Source organism: Bubalus kerabau, chromosome 1, assembly GCF_029407905.1.
Source record: "Bubalus kerabau isolate K-KA32 ecotype Philippines breed swamp buffalo chromosome 1, PCC_UOA_SB_1v2, whole genome shotgun sequence".
NCBI lineage: Eukaryota > Metazoa > Chordata > Mammalia > Artiodactyla > Bovidae > Bubalus > Bubalus kerabau.
In genome coordinates, this window is record NC_073624.1 from 103,036,438 (window position 1) to 103,058,307 (window position 21,870).

General features: G+C 41.5%; 1 protein-coding gene across 5 annotated transcripts in view; it reads left to right on the forward strand.

Annotated features, from left to right (window-relative positions):
* Positions 1-21,870, forward strand: part of POC1B (POC1 centriolar protein B) — a 108,114-nt gene that overhangs the window by 18,047 nt on the left and 68,197 nt on the right. For all 5 annotated transcript variants that reach the window (XM_055585933.1, XM_055585958.1, XM_055585948.1 and 2 more), the window contains exons 3-4: positions 9,504-9,675; positions 16,110-16,289. In XM_055585933.1, the coding sequence (XP_055441908.1) occupies positions 9,530-9,675; positions 16,110-16,289 (326 nt within the window). In that variant the 5' untranslated portion in view covers positions 9,504-9,529. The remainder of the gene's footprint in view (positions 1-9,503; positions 9,676-16,109; positions 16,290-21,870) is intronic.

Here is a 21,870-nt window from a genome sequence, read left to right on the forward strand (position 1 = left end):
CAAGGGCTGGAGGGAAATTCAGTAAATACTCCTGTAATATTGGAATTCTGTATCATACACACTTGCACAACAGAATAGATAAAGGAATTTAACAACAAATGTAAAAAACCGGAGGCAATACCGTAGTTTCCAGAAAAGGTATTCCTCACAAAGCAAGCCTCTAATTAACCGTAGTTGATTTTGGTTAAATCAGTGAGAGCGCTTGGGTTGATTAAAGAAAGTTATTGCTATTCAACACAACAACTGATACCCTTTTGGACATTATGGAGAGCAAACCATTAGTATATTCTTTGTCGTCAGCTCCAGGTGAGTGTGGACTCTGTTCTTTCTTTTGTCCTAATGAGGATTTCTTGAAACAATGGACTACTGTTATAGAATAGGATTTAAAGATTTTTTTTTAGTGGCTAGACTTATTAAACTTTTAGCTTCCTCCCTCTGATAGTTAATCTCAAACATGGTGCTTAGGTACAAGCTTTGACATTTTAAATGATGGGGTAATGTTTATAGAGGGTGTGGTTCACTGGAAATGTATGAACACAAATTCCAAGTTGACACAGTACAGCACGGATACCAATAATCAAATACCTTTTATTATGATGGTGTTAGGGTTTGGTGGGTCATGCACGGTTAAGGAACTAAGGAGGGAAATTCAGTGTCGGTTTTCATAGTTTCCAAGAAGAATGCATTCGTGAGCGTTTTGTAGATTGTTAGTCCTTTTTCTGTTTTCTCGAAAATTGGAAGACAATGTAGCATGTATGCTGAGCCACAGAGTTTTAAGTGGGACATCTCTGCTGCTAGTGTTTCATCATTAATAGGGCTCGGAACTGCCACCTGGCTCTCAGGGTTAGCTGTCCACATCCTTTAAACTAAGTGTTCATCCTGCTTTCTGTCACTTCTCTTTAGCAGGCCTCATGCTGATAACAGCAAGTATTGCTGTAATACAGGTAAGTAGCCGTCAACTCTAAAGCTAACAATTTTTGAGCATCCACTCTGGTTAAGGGTAAGGGTTTCCGTAGTGGCTCAGACAGTAAAGAATCTGCCTGCAATGCAGGAGACCCAGGTTCGATCCCTGGGTCGGGAAGATCCTCTGGAGAAGGGAATGGCTACCCACTCCAGTATTCTGGCCTAGAGAAATCCCGTGGACAGAGAGCATGGTGGGCTGCCGTCCATGGGATCACAGAGTTGGACACAACTGAGCAGCTAACACTAACTGTTAAGGTGCCCTTTTCCTTTTCTGAGGAAATATGTAAAAGCTCAATTCCTGTGTCACCATCTTGGTTGTGTCATATTCTTATACCTCTGGCTCTGTGTCTCTCCCACCCCCGCCACCAGCCCCAGTTAATTGTCACTTCACATTGATCCTGTAATAACGTTTTTTCCTGGTCCTTGTCATATTGAATATTAGGGACCCTATGAACCTTCAGTGAGTTCGTGGGTCAGTTGTGTGTCTTAACTCTCTCTACTACCTCCCTCCCGTTTTCTCCTCAACCCACACCGTTCCAGCTTTGATCCCACCACTCCACTGAAACAATTCTGCTGCCAAACCAGCCTTTGATCCTCGGGCCTACAGCTGGCTTCTTGGGCAGTTGACCTGTGGGGTCGCATAAGTCACACATTTAGTTTAAGGCCCTGCCATCCCGGTCTTGACATTTTCACTGATTTCCTACAAGAGACCCCACGTTTATATCTTATACTGGATCCCAAATGTAGCTGGTCGTGTTCAGGCCTGATCTTACCAAGTCTCTTTGAAGCCTTTGACAACAGCTCTATCACCCCCTGTGAGTACACACTCTATTCCTGGACAGCGCAGTCTCCTGGCCCCTCCTACTCCACGAATGGCTCCTTCCTTTCACTTCCTTCTCTCCAGGTTAAGTGCCTTCATCCGCTTCTGTATCTACTTACTGCTTGAGTGACCCCATCCAGTTTCTAGTCTTTAATGTATTATCCACACTGCCACTGCTGACGGTAGCAAAAACTAAAACGACCATAATGATAGCTACAGCTGAGTGTTTTCTGTGTGCCAGGCTTGGCTTATGAGTATTATTTCACTTAATACCTTAAATGCCTTAATCTCATTAAATTTCTCTAGCATTCACCTGGGTGCCCAGGCCAGCAGCCAGGCACCTTTGTTTTCTTTTCTGCCTTTCCCCCTGACATCTAGTGCGTTTGCAAACCTTTTGGACCTGTCTTTACAATATACCTTGGTTTTGACTACTTCTCCTGTTTGCACAGCCTTCAGCCTGGTCCAGACCACCTCCTTCTGGCTGGACTATTGCAACAGCCTCCAAACTGATTTCCTTTTCCCTCTGTATGCACTCCAAACAACAGCCAGACTGAGATTTTTTTGTTTTGTCTAAACATTTTTTTGAAGTATAAGATATGTACCAACATTGAACAGCTTGCTGAATCTCCACAATGTGACTTGCCTGTTTGCCAGTACCCTTGATCTCCCTTCTAGCCACTGTCCTCCCTGCCTGCCACCTACATAATCTCTATGCTGACTTCTAACTCCTTAGATCAGTTTTGCTTCTTGAACTTCATGAGTACATTTTAATTACACAGGTAACACAGTATGTATATACCACAATTTGTGTATCCGTTTTATCTTGATGGGCAATTGGGTTTCTAGTTTTGGTCTTCTTTGAGTAGTAGTTCCATAAACATTACTGTATATATCTTCTGCTGAACATGTGTAAGAATTTCTGACCCGTACCTCCACAGGAGACACTGAAACACTCAAAGGCAGGTCTGACTCAGTCTCTGATCACATGGAGCACAGCCTTATCTAACTCAGTGAAACTATGAGCCATGCCATGTAGGACCACCCAAGAAGGACAGGTCATGGTGGAGAGTTCTGACAAAACACCATCCACTGGACAAGGGAATGGCAAAGCACTTCAGTATTCTTGCCTTGAGAACCCCATGAATAGTATGAAAAGGCAAAAAGATAGGACACTGAAAGATGAACCCCCCAGGTCAGTAGGTGCCCAATATGCTACTGGAGATCAGTGGAGAAATAACTCCAGAAAGAATGAAGAGATGGAGCCAAAGCAAAAACAACACCCAATTGTGGATGTGACTGGTAATGGAAGTAAAGTCTGATGCTGTAAAGAGCAATACTGCATCAGAACCTGGAAGGTTAGGTTCATGCATCACGGTAAATTGGAAGTGGTCAAACAGGAAATGCTAAGAGTGAACATCGACATTCTAGGAATCAGTGAACTAAAATGGACTGGAATTGGTGAATTTAACTCAGATGACCATTATATCTACTACTGTGGGCAAGAATCCCTTAGAAGAAATGGAGTAACCCTCATAGTTAACAAAAGAGTCTGAAATGCAGTACTTGGATGCAATCTCAAAAATAACAAAATGATCTCTGTTCATTTCCAAGGTAAACCATTCAATATCACAATAATCCAAGTCTATGCTCCAACCAGTAATGCTAAAGATGCTGAAGTTGAATGGTTCGATGAAGATCTACAAGATCTTCTAGAACTAACACCCCAAAAAAGATGTCCTTTTCATTATAGGGGACTTGAATGCAAAAGTAGGAAGTCAAGAGATACCTGGAGTAACAGGCAAATTTGGCCTTAGAGTATAGAATGAAGCAGGGCAAAGGCTAACACAGTTTTGTCAAGAGAATGCACTGGTCATAGCAAACACCTTCTTCCAACAACACAAGAGAAGACTCTACACATGGACATCACCAGATGGTCAATACCAAAATCAGATTGATTATATTCTTTGCAGCTGAAGATGGAGAAGCTGTATATAGTCAGCAAAAACAAGACTGGGAGTTTACTGTGGCTCAGATCATGAACTCTTTATTGCCAAATTCAGACTTAAATTGAAGAAAGTAGGAAAAACCACTAGACGATTCAGGGATGACTTAAATCAAATCCTTTACGATTATACAATGGAAATGACAAATAGATTCAAGGGATTGGATCTGATACAGTGCCTCAAGAACTATAGATGGAAGTTTGTGACATTGTACAGGAGGCAGTGATCAAGACCATCCCCAAGAAAAAGAAATACAAAAAGGCAAAACGGTTGTCTGGGGAGGCCTTACAAATAGCTGAGAAAAGGAGAGAAGCTAAAGGCAAAGGAGAAAAGGAAAGATACACCCATTTGAATGCAGAATTCCAAAGACTAGCAAGGAGAGATAAGAAAGCCTTCCTCAGTGATCAATGCAAAGAAGTAGAGGAAAACAATAGAATGAGAAAGACTAGAGATCTCTTCAAGAAAATTAGAGATACCAAGGGAACATTTCATGCAAAGATGGGCTCCATAAAGGACAGAAATGGTATGGACCTAACAGAAGCAGAAGATGTTAAGAAGAGGTGGCAAGAATACACAGAAGAACTATACAAAAAAGATCTTCAAGACCCAGATAGCCACAATGGTGTGATCACTCAGCTAGAGTCAGACATTCTGGAATGCAAAGTCAAGTGGGCCTTAGGAAGTATCACTATGAACAAAGCCAGTGGAGGTGATGGAATTCCAGTGGAGCTCTTTCAAATCCTGGAAGATGATGCTGCAAAAGTGCTGCACTCAGTATGCCACAAATTTGGAAAACTCAGCAGTGGCCACAGGACTGGAAAAGGTCAGTTTTCATTCCAATCCCAAAGAAAGGCAATGCCAAAGAATGTTCAAACTACTGTACAGTTGCACTTATCTCATACATTAGCAAAGTAATGCTCAAAATTCTCCAAGTGAGGCTTCAACAGTACGTGAGCTGAGAACTTCCAGATGTTCAAGCTGGTTTTAGAAAAGCCAGAGGAACCAGACATCAAATTGCCAATATCCGTTGGATCATCAAAAAAACAGGAGAGTTCCAGAAAAACTTCTGCTTTATTGACTATGCCAAAGCCTTTGACTATATGGATCACAACAAACTGTGGAAAATCCTTAAAGAGATGGGAATACCAAACCACCTTATCTGCCTTCTGAAAAATCTGTATACAGGGCAAGAAGCAACAGTTAGAACTGGAAATGGAACAACCGACTGATTCCAAATAGGGAAAGGAGTATGTCACGGCTGTATATTGTCACCCTGCCTATCTAACTTACAGGCAGAATACATCATGAGAAGCACTGGGCTGGATAAAGCACAAACTGGAATCAAGATTGCCGGGAGAAATAACAATAACCTCAGATACGCAGATGACACCACCCTTACGGCAGAAAGCAAAGAAGAACTAAAGAGCCTCTTGATGAAAGTGAAAGAGAGTAAAAAAGCTGGCTTAAAGCTCAACATTCAGAAAACGGAGATCATGGCATCTGATCCCATCACTTCATGGCAAATAGATGGGGAAACAATGGAAACAGTGAGAAACTTTAATTTCTTGGGCTCCAAAGTCACTGCAGATGGTGACTGCAGCCATGAAATTAAAAGAAGCTTGCTCCTTGGAAGAAAAGTTATGACCAAACTAGACAGTATAATAAAAAAACAGAGACATTACTTTGTGATAATGGTCCATCTAGTCAAAGCTATGGTTTTTCCCAGTAGTCATGTATGGATGTGAGAATTGGACTATAAAGAAAGCTGAGCACTGAAGAATTGATGTGTTTTGAATTGTGGTGTTGTAGAGGACTCTAGAGAGTCCCTTGGACTGCATGGAGAGCCAATTGGTCAATCCTGGAGGAAATCAGTCCTGAATATTCATTAAAAGGACTGATGCTGAAATTGAAGCTCCGATACTTTGGCCACCTGATGTGAAGAACTGACTCATTAGAAAAACCCTGATTTTGGGAAAGATTGAGGGCAGGAGGAGAAGGGGGCAGCCTAGGATGAGATGCTTGGATAGCATCACCAACTCTATGGACATCGGTTTGAATAAACTCTGGGAGTTGGTGATGGACAGGGAAGCCTGATGATCTGCAGGCCATGGGGTCGCAAAAAGTCGGACATGACTGAGCGACTGAACTGAACTGATGTCTTCTATTGTAGCCATTCTAATGAGAGTGTAGTAATATCTCATTGTCATTTTAATTTGCACTTTCCTGTGACTAATGGATTTGAGCACCTTTTTATACATTTATTAGCCATTTGTATATCTTCCCTTATGAAGTGCCTATTTAAGCCCCTTGCCTATTTGCCTACTGTGTTTTCTTGACTTTCCTTATTGACTTGTAGGGTTCTTTATATATTCTTTGTTATATGTTGGATAACTGTATTGTGAACATCTTTTTCCTCTCTGTGGCTTGCCATTTTATTCTCTTAGTGCTTTCAGTGAATAAAATTTCTTAATTTTAGTGTAGTATAAATTATCATTCTTTTAGTATTTTAGTAATTTTCATGTGTTATTTAAATAGTCATGCCTACCCCAGTGGCCATGAATATATTCCCCTAAGGGGAAACAGTGGAAACAGTGTCAGAGTTTATTTTTCTGGGCTCCAAAATCACTGCAGCTGGTGACTGCAGACATGAAATGAAAAGACGCTTACTCCTTGGAAGGAAAGTTATGACCAACCTAGACAGCATATTCAAAAGCAGAGACGTTACTTTGCCAACAAAGATCCATCTAGTCAGGCTATGGTTTTTCCAGTGGTCATGTATGGATGTGAGAGTTGGACTGTGAAGACAGCTGAGCGCCGAAGAGTTCACGCTTTTGAACTGTGGTGCTGGAGAAGACTCTTGAGGGTCCCTTGGACTGCAAGGAGATCCAACCAGTCCATTCTAAAGGAGATCAGCCCTGGGTGTTCTTTGGAAGGAATAATGCTAAAGCTGAAACTCCAGTACTTTGGCCACCTCATGCGAAGAGTTGACTCATTGGAAGAGACTCTGATGCTGGGAGGGATTGGGGGCAGGAGGAAAAGGGGACAACAGAGGATGAGATGGCTGGATGGCATTACCAACTCGATGGACATGAGTTTGAGTGAACTCCAGGAGTTGGTGATGGACAGGGAGGCCTGGTGTGCTGGGATTCATGGGGTCGCAAAGAGTCGGACACGACTGAGTGACTGAACTGAACTGAACTGAAGTTCTCTTCTAAATGCTTATTGTTCTACCTATCGCATTTAAATCTGTAATCCATATGGAATTATTTTTATGTATAGTATAAAATATAGGAGACATTGTCCTTCTCATTGTGAATACCCAGTTGACCCACCATTATTGTTGGCTAGCCCATCCTTTTCTCACTGTCAAATGGCAGTTTTCTTAAATCACAAGATGCCCCTGTTCAGAATCCTTCAGTGGCTTAGAACTAAACACACACCACTCACAGGGCTCCTTGCTGGCATCTGCTTCCTTCTGGGCTTCCATCCCTGGTTGTCTTTTTCTCCCTGTCTCGGCAGACTTGCTGGCCTCCTTGCTGTTCCTCAGGCTGCCAAGTGCATTGCTGTCTCGGGCCCTTACAGGTGGAGTCCTTCTGCCTGGAGTGCTCTTTCTTCATGTCTTAGCCTGAATCACTCCTCATTTCACTCAAGTCTCTGCTTAAATGGGGATGTCCTTTCCTTAAACAGAACCACTCACCACTCTGTATAACATTAAGAATGGGAAAAAGGTACAAGCTTCCATTATAAGTACAAGAGACATGATGTATAACATTAATTAACACTGCTGTAATGCTATATATGAAAATTGCTGAGAAAGTAAGTCCTAAGAGTTCTTACCACAAGGGAAAATTTTTTTTTCTATTTCTTTAATAAGAATTGTGAGATGATAGATGTTTGCTAAATCTATTGCAGTAAGCATTTTATGATGTATATCTCATAACTGGAAGAAGAAAAGAATAAATAATATATAAAAGTCCTCTGAATATGTATGACATTACTGATGAACTATCTCCTACTCTATTGCAGTTCCAAGAAATTGTGTCTTATTTCCTTTTGTAGCTCTTGTTTGTAGTATAATACCTTAGAACTCGAGTCCTAAATATAACACATATGATAATTCATGGTTTTCCCTGTTTTGTCACATTAGCCACAAATAATTTGAACCTGATTTATTTAATAATTTGATGAATTGTGATGGAACATCAGCTTTTGTACTTTAAGAAAAAAAGGGGGGTAGTATGCAGCTTATAAACTCACTTTAACTGTTTTACATGGAAACAATGTATAGACCAAGTTCAAATGAATTTTATCTATGGCTAAAGAACTTAGAAGCTTTTCAGAGCTTCAGAGACTTTTTCTCTTCTAACAGTAATACTAATTGTGTTTCAAGGTATTTTTCCCTAAACATTCTATAATATAAACAATGATTCTCACTGACCTGGTTTCTCTCACTGGGGCTATTTTGGGGGTACAGGCATATATAATGGGCTTCCCTGGTGGCTCAGTTGGTAAAGAATCTGCCTGCAATGCAGGAGACCTGGTTTAAATCCCTGAGTTGGGAAGATTCCCCTGGAGAAGGGAATGGCTACCCATTCCAGTATTCTGGACTGGAGAATTCCATGGATTATATAGTCCATGGGGTCACAAAGAGTCGGATATGACTGAGCAACTTTCACTTCACTTCACTTCAATGCATATATAACATTTGGTTTTGTGGCAAGAGTTAGATCTGTCTTTCATTTGTTTACTTCTTGATCAAAGGCATTTATTTCCACTATTGATTCCATTTGTCTTCCTTTTCTTAAAGCCTTAAGGTGATGTCTGAAACACATGATTCTTTTATTAATTGTAGGATGTCATAACAGAGCACAAAGTGGGTTTTAAGCCTACCTTATCTAGCTATAAAAGACATTACTGGTCAGTTAACAAAACTGGAAAACATTTGGTCGGTTAAAGTACTGTCACTGATAAATTTTGTGAAGTTGATTGCAGTGTTATTGGTATGTAGAAGAATAGCTTTATTCTTGGAAATATGCACTTAAGTATTTAGGAATAAAGGTGCCATGGTGTTGAATTTACTTACCCCAGAATGGCTTAAGAAAAAAATTGTGTGTGTGTGTGTGTGCGCACGCACATGCGTGCACATGCATGCTTGTCTTCAGAAGAAGAGAGAGTGGGCCCACAAGCAAATTATAAACCAAAGGGGGAAAAATAGTAACAACAGGTGGATCTGGTAAAAAGTATATTAATGTTCATTATACTGTTAATATAACTGTTCTGCAACTGTGAAATTATCTCCGCATGAACAGTTGAAAAAAATTATCTCCTCCAGCCCTCTCAGGAGAAGCATGCAGTGCTTATGACACAGAGATTAAGTTACTTTCTCAGTCACCCTGAGAGAGAGAGAACTGACCCCCAGTCCTATGTCTCTGTTGTACTGAGCTGCCTTTTTTTAGTAAATAGTCATTGAGTCCTAACCAAATACAGGGGCCACTAATCCTGCTGTACGGCTACATAGGACACAGCCACGCTTGCAGATTAGTGATGTGGCTTTGGGTTTCTTTTTAAAATATTTTGCCATTACCTGGCCTGTCGTGCCACCTCCAGCCTCTCTGTTACCTGGACGTCTTGTTATTAGACACCCCGCCCATTGTAATTAGACATGCCTATGTTTGCATTTTAACACACAGTGGTTTTGTTCTTCTGTTTCTTAATAGCTACCGGCTCTTGGGATACATTTCTCATGCTGTGGAGTCTCAGGCCTCAAGCTAGAGCTTTCAGATACGTGGGTCACAAGGATGTTATCACCAGCGTGCAGTTTTCTCCACTTGGAAACTTACTGGCATCAGCTTCACGAGACAGGACCGTTAGACTCTGGATCCCTGATAAGTAAGAGAACAGCTGCTATGCTGTGGGTTTAGAAATGTAAAAGATAACTGGGGTTGAGCTGTGCATTGTGTCCCTCTTGGGTTGCCTAACCCCCCAGTTACCTGTACATCTTTAGTCTAAGTCACAAACAAGGCGTACTGGCCTGGTAAAATTACTTCATACCATTTTTTCCTCATCTTGAACTCATAATTGTGTCTTCTATTTGAAAATTATTTCTAACCATGGAAATATGCTTAATAATGTCTTAAGTGTTTTTGTGGGAGAGGTGGTTAGGGAGGGTGATTATCAATCTCTTTATCAATCTCTTTATCAGTCTCATGTAAGCTTTAGATCATCTCCCCAGAGAGATACACATCGGACTGCCTAACCAAGATTTTACAGTTTATGTTGACTCAGATGATAAAGAATCTGCCTGCAGTACAGGAGACCCAGGTTCGATCCCTGGGTCAGGAAGAGCCCCTGGAGAAGGGAATGGCTACCCACTCCAGTATTCTTGCCTGGAGAGTTCCATGGACAGGCGAGCCTGGTGGGCTGCAGTCCACAGGGTTGTAAAGAGTCTGACATGACGGAGCAATTAACACTTTCACTTTCAGCCTACTACCTTTTCAAACCTTAGCTGATAGTCCATCTATTTTAAGCAGTTATTGAGCCTTGATTATTTTAAGTTTTTAAACTATTATTATATAGATTTCAAACATATGCGAAAATAGAATAGATAGCGTGACAGCTCCCCACCATAACCATCCACCAGGTTCAGTGGTTCTTCAGTGTTCCATCAGTCTTGTTTCATCTGTCCTTCACCCCCTTGTTTTCTGGGATATGTACACATCAGATCACTTCTCCTCAGATAATAAGAAATGTTTTCCTTCACTCTGTGGGGGCGGGATTTGATCTGTGGTTTGTGCCTCAATGGCCCCAGGCACTCCCCAATAAATGAAAGTTCCTGAAGCATTTCCCTGCCAGTGGGCACTTTTTTTCCCTGCCACTGCCTAAAGGAAACTCCAAATGGAGAAATCTGAAGATTATCTCAAGGCAGGAAACACTACTGAGGAGAAGTGACGTGTTGACATGTTCTGACACTACGGATAGCAGTGTAAGAGGGAGTTGTAAGGAAGAGAGACTAGCTCAGGGTCTAAAAGCGAAAGCATTTTTAAAAGCCTTGACTTTGAGAATTTTGGACTAGTGGTTTGCTGTTTCCAGCACAGCCTCCGTCTCCAATTGCTATTTTGGGGAAAGCTCTGTGAGTAAGGCACTGGGTAGATGAGCTAAAAGCACATGGATCATTCATTTTCACTGCCTGATCTAAGCACCACAATTAGGCTTGTGTAGACACGTCTAGTTCCTCTTCCTAAATCATATCTCAGCAGGCCAGGGCAATAGTGGATCATGGCAATGAGAAGGAAACTGATGAACCAGTTATCTGTTGCTGCATAACAGTCCCCAAACTTAGTAGCTTAAGACAGTAACTATCATTTCTCCCAGTTTTAGGGGCTGTCTGGACGATTTATCCCACTGCCCTGTTAATGTGGGCCATCACGCAGCTTCATTACACTGGCAGCTGGGCTGGCAGGCCCAGTGCCTCCCTCAGATGCCGGTGGCCTTGGTGTTGGCTATCGGCTGGGCACCTTTGTCCTCCGCGTGCCCTTTCTGCAGCAGCATAAGAGGACGTCCTTGCAGCATGGCAGCCATAGGACAATCCGGGATAATCAAGCCGAAGCTGCTAGCCTTCTTAAAGGCACCTGCCCAGGGTGCCTCCTGCCACACCCTGTCGGTCAGTCAGTCACAACAGTAGCCTGACTGCAACTCGAGATTTGAAGGAGGAGAAATTGGTGGATTCTGCCGCCGGTGGGGAAGAGTGGTGTGTGTGCTCGGGGGAGAGGGGAGCTGTGGGCAGCCAGGTGAGCAGACGGACCTCAGCTGGTGATCGGAAGGCTGAGAAAGGCTAGCAGGAGCGAGCTGGGAGGCAGATGTGGCTGGCGTTCATCAGAGTGGGCAGTCAAGAGAATTCGGACCGAAAGGGCAGGTACCTGTGTGGGAGGTGGACAGACTCTGTTAAGGCCGGTGAGGAGCTAGAAACCAGCCAAGCACCAGCACAACAAACACTGGGCACTCCTGTCTCAGGTTCTTATGTACTTCCTGTTGGAACGGGGTCTGGATTCATCAGCTGGGCCAGCCTATTGCCAAGAACTATTGTCATGGACTCCTTATTGCCAAATTCAGGCTTAAATTGAAGAAAGTGGGGAAAACCACTAGACCATTCAGGTATAACCTAAATCAAATCCCTTATGATTATACAGTGGAAGTGAGAAATAGATTTAAGGGACTAGATCTGATAGATACAGTGCCTGATGAACTATGGACGGAGGTTCGTGACATTGTACAGGAGACAGGGATCAAGACTATCCCCAAGATAAAGAAATGCAAAAAAGCAAAATGGCTGTCTGGGGAGGCCTTCCAAATAGCTGTGAAAAGAAGAGAAGTGAAAAGCAAAGGAGAAAAGGAAACATAAGCATCTGAATGCAGAGTTCCAAAGAATAGCAAGAAGAGATAAGAAAGCCTTCCTCAGCAATTAGTGCAAAGAAATAGAGGAAAACAATAGAATGAGAAAGACTAGAGATCTCTTCCAGAAAATTAGAGATACCAAGGGAACATTTCCGGCAAAGATGGGCTCGGTGAAGGACAGAAATGGTATGGACCTAACAGAAGCAGAAGATGTTAAGAAGAGGTGGCAAGAATACACAGAAGAACTGTACAAAAAAGATCTTCATGACCCAGATAATCACAATGATGTGAACACTCACCTAGAGCCAGACATCCTGGAATGTGAAGTCAAGTGGGCCTTAGGAAGCATCACTATGAACAAAGCTAGTGGAGGTGATGGAATTCCAGTGGAGCTCTTTCAAATCCTGGAAGATGATGCTGCGAAAGTGCTGCACTCAATATGCCAGCAAATTTGGAAAACTCAGCAGTGGCCACAGGACTGGAAAAGGTCAGTTTTCATTCCAATCCCAAAGAAAGGCAATGCCAAAGAATGCTCAAACTACCGCACACTTGCAGTCATCTCACACGCTAGTAAAGTAATGCTCAAAATTCTCCAAGCCAGGCTTCAGCAATACGTGAACCGTGAACTTCCAGATGTTCAAGCTGGTTTTAGAAAAGGCAGAGGAACCAGAGATCAAATTGCCAACATCCGCTGGATCATGGAAAAAGCAAGAGAGTTCCAGAAAAACATCTATTTCTGCTTTATTGACTATGCCAAAGCCTTTGACTGTGTGGATGGCAATAAACTGTGGAAAATTCTGAAAGAGATGGGAATCCCAGACCACTTGACCTGCCTCTTGAGAAACCTACATGCAGGTCAGGAAGCAACAGTTAGAACTGGACATGGAACAACAGAGTGGTTCCAGATAGGAAAAGGAGTAAGTCAAGGCTGTATATTGTCACCCTGCTTATTTAACTTCTATGCAGAGTAGTACATCATGAGAAACACTGGGCTGGAAGAAGCACAAACTGGAATCAAGATTGCTAAGAGAAGTATCAGTAACCTCAGATATGCAGATGACACCACCCTTATGGCAGAAAGCGAAGAGGAACTAAAGAGCCTCTTGATGAAAGTGAAAGAGGAGAGTGAAAAAGTTGGCTTAAAGCTCAACATTCAGAAAACAAAGATCATGGCATCTGGTCCCATCACTTCATGGGAAATAGATGGGGAAACAGTGGAAACAGTGTCAGACTTTATTTTGGGGGGCTCCAAAAAATCAGTGCAGATGGTGATTGCAGCCATGAAATTAAAAGATGCTTACTCCTTGGAAGGAAAGTTATGAGCAACCTAGACAGCATATTCAAAAGCAGAGACATTACTTTGCCAACAAAGGTCCGTCTAGTCAAGGCTATGGTTTTTCCAGTGGTCATGTATGGATGTGAGAGTTGGACTGTGAAGAAAGCTGAGTGCCGAAGAATTGATGCTTTTGAACTGTGGTGTTGGAGAAGACTCTTGAGAGTCCCTTGGACTGCAAGGAGATCTAACCAGTCCATTCTGAAGGAGATCAGCCCTGGGTGTTCTTTGGAAGGACTGATGCTAAAGCTGAAACTCCAATACTTTGGCCACCTCATGCGAAGAGTTGACTCATTGGAAGAGACTCTGATGCTGGGAGGGATTGGGGGCAGGAGGAGAAGGGGACGACAGAGGATGAGATGGCTGGATGGCATCACCAACTTGATGGACCTGAGTCTGAGTGAACTCCGGGAGTTGTTGATGGACAGGGAGACCTGTGTGCTGTGATTCATGGGGTCACAGAGAGTCGGACATGACTGAGCGACTAAACTGAACTGAACTGTACTGATTGCGAAGAGGAGGAGCTGTTACAAAGACTGCAGACAGGATAGACATTCTGAAGTGTGAAGGGCCCAATAAAGATCAAGGCAGATTTGATGATACTGACTACCCTTGGCTTCCTGGTCACATTAGATGCCAAGTCTTTACTTTGTTTACTGTAGGCCTTATGCTGAAAATCAGCCCATGCTGCCTCCTGACTTCTACTCATAGAACATTCCCTAGAAACCTCACTGGACTAGTCCCTGAATGTTGCCTCCTGTATTATTTTCATTATTCGTGGTGAAATACCACATATCAGATGATGGAGATTTATGACAAAGTCGCCTCTGCCTTCTACAGACCACTGGAAGGGAAAGCCAGGATGGATCTAGAACCATTTAAGTTTCGACTCTTCCCAGCAGAATTCAGCAAAGCATATTGAGCTCTTTTCACATGCCTGACGTTGTGCTAGATGGTGGTCTTTTAGAGATAAGTAAGTCATGATTCCTGTCCTCAGAAAAATTACTGCCTAATAGGAGAGAAGCAGGTCTATTTTATACAAAAATTACTGTATAATAAGCAAAATAGACACAGCAGATAGAGAACAAGTAAGCCTATCCGGGTTGGTGAAAGGCAGGGTAGGAGGAGGCAGTCAGGCTAAGAAAGCAGCAAGTACAAAGCCAGAGAAGTATTTGAGGCAGTGTGCTTGTCTTAAGGGTACAAAGGTCAGTGCAGTGGCAGGAGGTCTTGCCAAAGAGCTTGGGCATTGTACTTTTTCTTGGAGAGCAGCCTATGACACATTTACACTGGGATTTACATGCTTAGAATCACACATTTAGCAAGTGTATAAACACAGTATGTAGGTGACTGGAGGGGGATAAAAGATTAGAGCGGGGAGACCAGTTAAGAGGCTTTTGCAGTAATCTAGGTGAAGGATACAGAAGGTGTGTATATCTACCTTAATACGAGCACAGCTGGGATGCAAAGAAGAGAAGGGATTCAGAAGATACTTAGGAGGTGATGGCAATCTCACTGTCACTAAATAGGTCTGCTGACCCCTTGGATACTGGGGAAGAGGAGGAGCTGGGTGTAACTTCTAGGCTTCTGCCGGTTCTGCTGCCTTATCTTTTTAACACATTTGTGGCAGTTTTTCCCATAAGGCATCACCTGTATAAATGTGACTTTCTGAATGGAAAAAATTGCTAAGTCTAAATGTGGTATAAAGTGAAAGTACCTTGGGAAAGTGGAAACGCTGACACAAAGTAGCATTTCCCGAATGTCACCATTTAACTCCAGTTCCATCTACTGGCCTGCCCCAAATTATTTCAGTTGTTTTCCCACTGCTTCTCCTTAAATGCCACACATTATTTTCATCTTTTTTTTTTTTTTTTTTCTATTTTCTTTTCCGCACCCTAGCCAAGAAAAAGAAAGAAGGTATCTGAAATTTCAAGGTGTTGAGAATCGAAGTATGTTATTACCATTTATCTTTTGTTTTGCTTATGAATGTAAGATTGGGCTCAGAGGTGAGCAGGGTCGTAGGTACACCCCAGGGGTCTCAGTTCCCCTTGCTTGTGGGTCAAAACAGGAGCATCAAATCACCCAGGGACGTTCTTTGCCGAGGCATATGACACAGAGGACATTTCCTCCTTCCAACCCAGACTGCCAGCCCACACAACTTGCATGTGAAAGTTGAAAACACTGCCTTAGAGCTCCTTATTTAAACAAATCTTAGCTTTGCTAGGTTGCAGTTTATTTAAACTGTATATTGCGGTCTCTAGAGGAACAACAGGAACTTAAAATACATGGTAGAGATTGGTTCAAAATATTATTTCCAAAAAAAAAAAATATTATTTCCTAGCTTCCTGTTAAAACAGACTCAGCAAATGAATTTCTGGGTCGTGACCACCAGGGTTCTCTCTTGTTAAGTATCAGCTGTGACTTCAGTGAACATAACCGGCTTAAACGGTTGTGATGCGGAGTGCAGTTCAAAACATCCTTTCCACACTTTCTGTCAGTTTTTATGAGTTAAACTATTGTATATGTTTCAAAGTCTGTATACTGATGAGATCGTGATTATAATTAAATCACATGTTATAAATATTAAACTATTTATTTCCAGGAGAGGGAAATCCTCTGAATTTAAAGCTCACACAGCTCCAGTTCGAAGTGTGGACTTTTCAGCCGATGGCCAGTTTCTTGCCTCAGCTTCTGAAGACAAATCTATCAAAGTATGGAACATGTACCGCCAGCGCTTCTTATATTCCTTGTACCGACACACACACTGGGTTCGCTGTGCCAAGTAAGTGCAGAGTTTCACCATAACGTTTCCATATGTTTTTTCCTGCTGTAGTCTGAATTTTACCCCCAAATCCCAGAAAAGGGGATTGAGGGCAAATTCATTCATTCATTTATTTATTAATTCATCAAATGTTTATTGTGTGCCAGGAATAATAATAAACAAAATGGTCAAAACCTGCTGCTCTCATGAAGTTTATGTTCTGGGGAGGGGAGACAGAGAATAAGCAAATAGGAAACTCGATATGGTGGTAAGTGCTATGGAGAAAAACAGAGCTGCTGGTTTAAATAGGGTGTTCAGCAATTGCTCCCACAGAGGGTGACCTTTGGGCAGAGACCCGAGGGAGGGCAGGGAGTGAGAGTTGAAGATGTTTGGGAAAGGAATGTCCTGCATAGAAGAAACAAGAGTGAAAGCCCTCGGGCGGGAGCTGGGTGGCCATGTGAGGAAGAGCAGGAAGGCAGGGGTGGTGGAGAGTGTGGGAGAGTAGAGGAATAGCTCTGATGGACAGGCGGAGTAGATGAGCCATTGGAGCCTGTTCATCTCTCTGACTGACAGTTTAGTGGGATCTCCCTGACTACCATGTGGAGAGTAGACCATCAAAAGTCAGGACAGAGCTGGGAAGTATGGGCTATTGCACTAGTTCTCATCCCGGTTTGGTCCACGGTGGTGGCTGTGGAGATTTTGAGACGTGGTTGGATCTTAGATCATTTATTCAGTTGACTCTTGAATAACGTGGGTTTGAGCTGCAGGGGTGGTTGGTTAAATCCACAGATGCAGAACTGTGAGTATGGAGGAACCTTGGATTCCTAGGGTAAACTGAATTCCACATGGAGTTTTCACTGTGCAGAGGGTTGGTGCTGCTAATCACCATGTTGTTCAGTGGTCTACTGTGGTTAAGTTACCACCAAAAGTGTGTGTCTAATTGGATGGGATGAGAAAGAGAAGAACCAAGAATGACTCCATAACCTTTGGCAACAGTCTGTTGGGACAAGTGCTATTATAAGTGTTATTAGCATCTGCTAACAGCCAGGGAGCCTTCTATTCCTAAGACACACTGCTACAATACTTAATATTTATCTTCTTTCCTTATCGAAATTGGCCTGGAGGGAAGCACTTTTGTTTTAAATTCCTTATTTAAAGTGTGATCTGAGCTCTTTTTTGTTGATTGATCTGTTCTACTGGCATGACTTTGCATTTAGAGGGCTGGCCTGAGATAGTCCAAGTCTTATTTGAATCTGTACTGCTGAGGGACACCGTGCTCAAAATACTGATTTGAAAATGATGCTGATTCTTTCAAAGGAGAGTGGAACTGTGAGAGGAAGACAGAAGTTGCTGTCTAATTACATGGTGTGATTTCGGGATAAAGCCATACTTAGAATTATTAGTAAGGGAATGGGAAGAGAGGAGGAGGGGGACAGAGACATGAGCCTTAAAACATTTCCTGTCACTCTTTTTTTAAAAGGCACTTTCCATAGGAAGTGATAGTGAAGCAGAGTTTGGAAAAGCGGGAGTGGTCCCTGCATACAGTCACATGCACTCATAATACCTGTTGTATCTCCAGCCCCAACACTGCCTTCGTTTTCAGCATCGTTATCCCTTACGGAGACTTTTGCAATAAACCTCCATCATTTATTGAGGCTTTGTTCGTTTTCTCAAACTTATATTCTCTTTGTGCTTCAATTTGCATTGTTTCTATTGCCCTTTTTTCAAGTTCAATGGTATTTTTTCCTGGCCGTGTCCAGTGTACTATAAGCTTATCCATTTCTCTGAGATTTTCCATTTGTTTGCTCGTTATGCTCATTGTTTCCTTTAAATTCTTGAACATATTTATAATAATAGTTCTAAAGTCCTTGTCTGTTAATTCCAATATTTATGTCATATCCGAGTCAAAATTTTTGCTTGTTTATATTTAAATGTTTTATTGTATGCTCAAACATGACTAAATGTTTGAGAGTATGAGTTACTCTATCATCTAAAAAGTGTTGAGTTTTGTTTTGGTAAGCTGTTACGTTTCTGCTGGCCTAGCTAGATTGTGTTGAATGTAGACTTTTTAGGGTGGATCTAGAGTGGCCTTTACTCTTGGACTTTAGTACTAGTGGCCTTTCTAGGGCCTCCATTGAATGCCTGGAATGTTCAGCCAGATCTGGTGAGAACTTGGACATGCCTCGGTACTGTGTAACCTCAGGAATCTTTGTTTGACTCACAGCCTCTGTTGTTTTCTTAGAATCCTTCTTGTCCTGAGCCTTATCAGGTTTGCATTTGGTCAAAGACTCAAGACTCGGGCAGATTTGGAGGTATTTCTGCTCCTCACAGGTCCTCTTGTCAATCCTGCCCTCAAAATTCGAGCCCTTCAACAGTTCTGCATTCTAATTGCTGTTTGCCCAGTGAGACTGCAGCTGTTTCCTTGGGCTCTGTGTCTGTAAGCCATGTCTGAAAAATGCTCCCAGGTAGAAATTTGGGATGCATTTGGTGCTTATCTCCTTTATTTTCTATCTCTCAAGTTTCACAACCCTGTTCTGTCTTTCATCCAGTGCCTAAAAACAATCACTTCATATATTTTGCTGTGTTGTATGATTTTTTTATAGTAGGGGAGTAAGTCTGATAATCATTACTACCCTTACTCAGAAAGGGAAGTTTTGCCAAAGGAATTTAGTGGAAACTTATACAAGCTGATTTCAAAATTCGTATGTATAAATTAAATGTCCAAGAATAACCAAGAAAAGAATGACCAGAAAAAATTGAAAGAAGCTTGTGTAATCGGCTTCTAGAACACAGTATAAACCGTAGAAATTAAAATAAGACAGTCCTGGTACCAGATTAGGAAAATGGGTCATGGAAAGTTCAGGTGCCCATCCACATATGTTTTCTGATAAAGATGGTATTTCCAATCAGTGGTGAAGTACATGAATAGTTGTTAAAATATTAAGATAATATTAAGTAGTTATTTAATATGTTAAAATGTATGTATGTAGTTCAGATAATTAGATTTCTATTTGGAAAACTTTTAAGTTAGATCTGTATTGCACACCACACATTTCCAAAAATTACAGATGAATTAGACAGCTTAACATTAGAAAAACTCTAAGTGATACTGCTTTTCCTTCCAATGCATTGACAATATATTTAAATGAATGTAGAGGGTTAACAGAGCAATTATTTCTCCCTTAAGTATTTGAATTTTAAGTGTGTCGTTGACTTAAGTAATTTAAATTCAATGCCTTGTTTCTGGGCCCCGTACTATGAGTTTGTCCCTGGAGCCCAGACTCACTCCGCGTGGCATAGAGGTAGTGCCCATTAGTGTAAGAACAGATGAACAGCTGTGTTTTCTAGGCTAACCTATTGTTTCAATCATACATCTTGATTCACAGAAATATTTTTTTTAAGATATGTTATCTGTTGGGAGATATATTCATGCTTTAAAAATAGAAATTAGCACAGTCTTTTTAGAAATCCATTTGTAAAGTATATCAGGAGTCCTTATTACAGTGAGTTCACAACTGGAAATCTATCCTAAGTAGATTTATTCAAATTCTTATTCAAAGAAAAAAATCTGTATTTAAAGATACTGCTTTCAGTGTAATTTATAATGATGAGAACTTGGAAATAATCAAGTTCTCCAAGTAGAGAAAGCTGGTTAAATAAACGTAAATGATTATATAGCTATTAAAAGAAGATACATAAGTAGTGACTTGAAAATATGTTTGTGTTTGAGGTAAGAGGGGCAATATTCAGAACTCGTACATATAATATAAAAGATCTATACATGAACAAAAGATAAAGTTCCTGCATAGACACAATATTATATGATTTTGTTTGAGTGATGGTGCTATGGGCTGTTTTACTTACTATATTTCCCAGCTTTTTTAAACATGCAATTTGTTTAAGGAGTAATGAAAAAAACATGTATTCTTTGAAATATCTACATATGGGGGTGAGAAATACTTATTTTTAGCAGCACAAGAATTTTTCTAAAAGTTCAATATTTAAAAATAATGTGTGCTGTGGGCTAACTTGTATTTTTTTATGGTTCAGTTCAGTTCAATTCAGTCGCTCAGTCGTGTCTGACTCTTTGCAACCCCATGAATCGCAGCACACCAGGCCTCCCTGTCGATCACCAACTCCCGGAGTTCACCCAGACTCACGTCCATCAAGTCAGTGATGCCATCCAGCCATCTCATCCTCTGTCGTCCCCTTCTCCTCCTGCCCCCAATCCCTCCCAGCATCAGAGTCTTTTCCAATGAGTCAACTCTTCGCATGAGGTGGCCAGAGTAGTGGAGTTTCAGCTTTAGCATCATTCCTTCCAAAGAAATCCCAGGGCTGATCTCCTTCAGAATGGACTGGTTGGATCTCCTTGCAGTCCGAGGGACTCTCAAGAGTCTTCTCCAACACCACAGTTCAAAAGCATCAATTCTTTGGCGTTCAGCCTTCTTCTTCTTCTTCTACCTTTTTCATGGTATCCTCAAAATAAGTCAAAAATAAGTAGAGGCCAACGAAACAACTTTTCCAACATTGTTTCTCTAGCATTAATTTTTACGGGGAAAATCTGACCTTAATTTTCAGGTTTTGGTTGTGTTACAAGTGATCTTTGATCCTGTGAATTGCAAAGGCTTTTCTGTATTTGGGTAAACTATATATAGTATAAAATTTACCGTTTAACCAATTTTCAAGTATATAGTTCAGAGACATTAAGTACATTCATGTTGTGCAAATAGTGAACAAAAGTTTTACACATCAGCTTTCACTGACTGTGTGCGTGTGTGCATGCTCAGTTGCTCAGTCGTGTCATTGATCATAATATGAAGTTAGTCCCAATCCCGTTGAAAAGTTTTTTACCTATCTTCCAACAACACAAGAGAAGACTCTACACATGGACATCACCACATGGTCAACACTGAAATCAGATTGATTATATTCTTTGCAGCCAAAGATGGAGAAGCTCTATACAGTCAGCAAAAACAAGGCTGGGAGCTGACTGTGGTTCAGATCATGAACTCCTTACTGACAAATTCAGACGGAAATTGAAGAAAGTAGGGAAAACCACTAGACCACTCAGGTATGACCTAAATCAAATCCCTTATGATTATACAGTGGAAGTGAGAAATAGATTTAAGGGACTAGATCTGATAGATAGAGTGCCTGATGAACTATGGACGGAGGTTCATGACATTGTACAGGAGACAGGGATCAAGGCCATCCCCAAGATAAAGAAATGCAAAAAAGCAAAATGGCTGTCTGGGGAGGCCTTCCAAATAGCTGTGAAAAGAAGAGAAGTGAAAAGCAAAGGAGAAAAGGAAAGATATAAGCATCTGAATGCAGAGTTCCAAAGAATAGCAAGAAGAGATGAGAAAGCCTTCCTCAGCAATTAGTGCAAAGAAATAGAGGAAAACAACAGAATGGGAAAGACTAGAGATCTCTTCCAGAAAATTAGAGATACCAAGGGAACATTTCCGGCAAAGATGGGCTCGGTGAAGGACAGAAATGGTATGGACCTAACAGAAGCAGAAGATGTTAAGAAGAGGTGGCAAGAATACACAGAAGAACTGTACAAAAAAGATCTTCATGACCCAGATAATCACAATGGTGT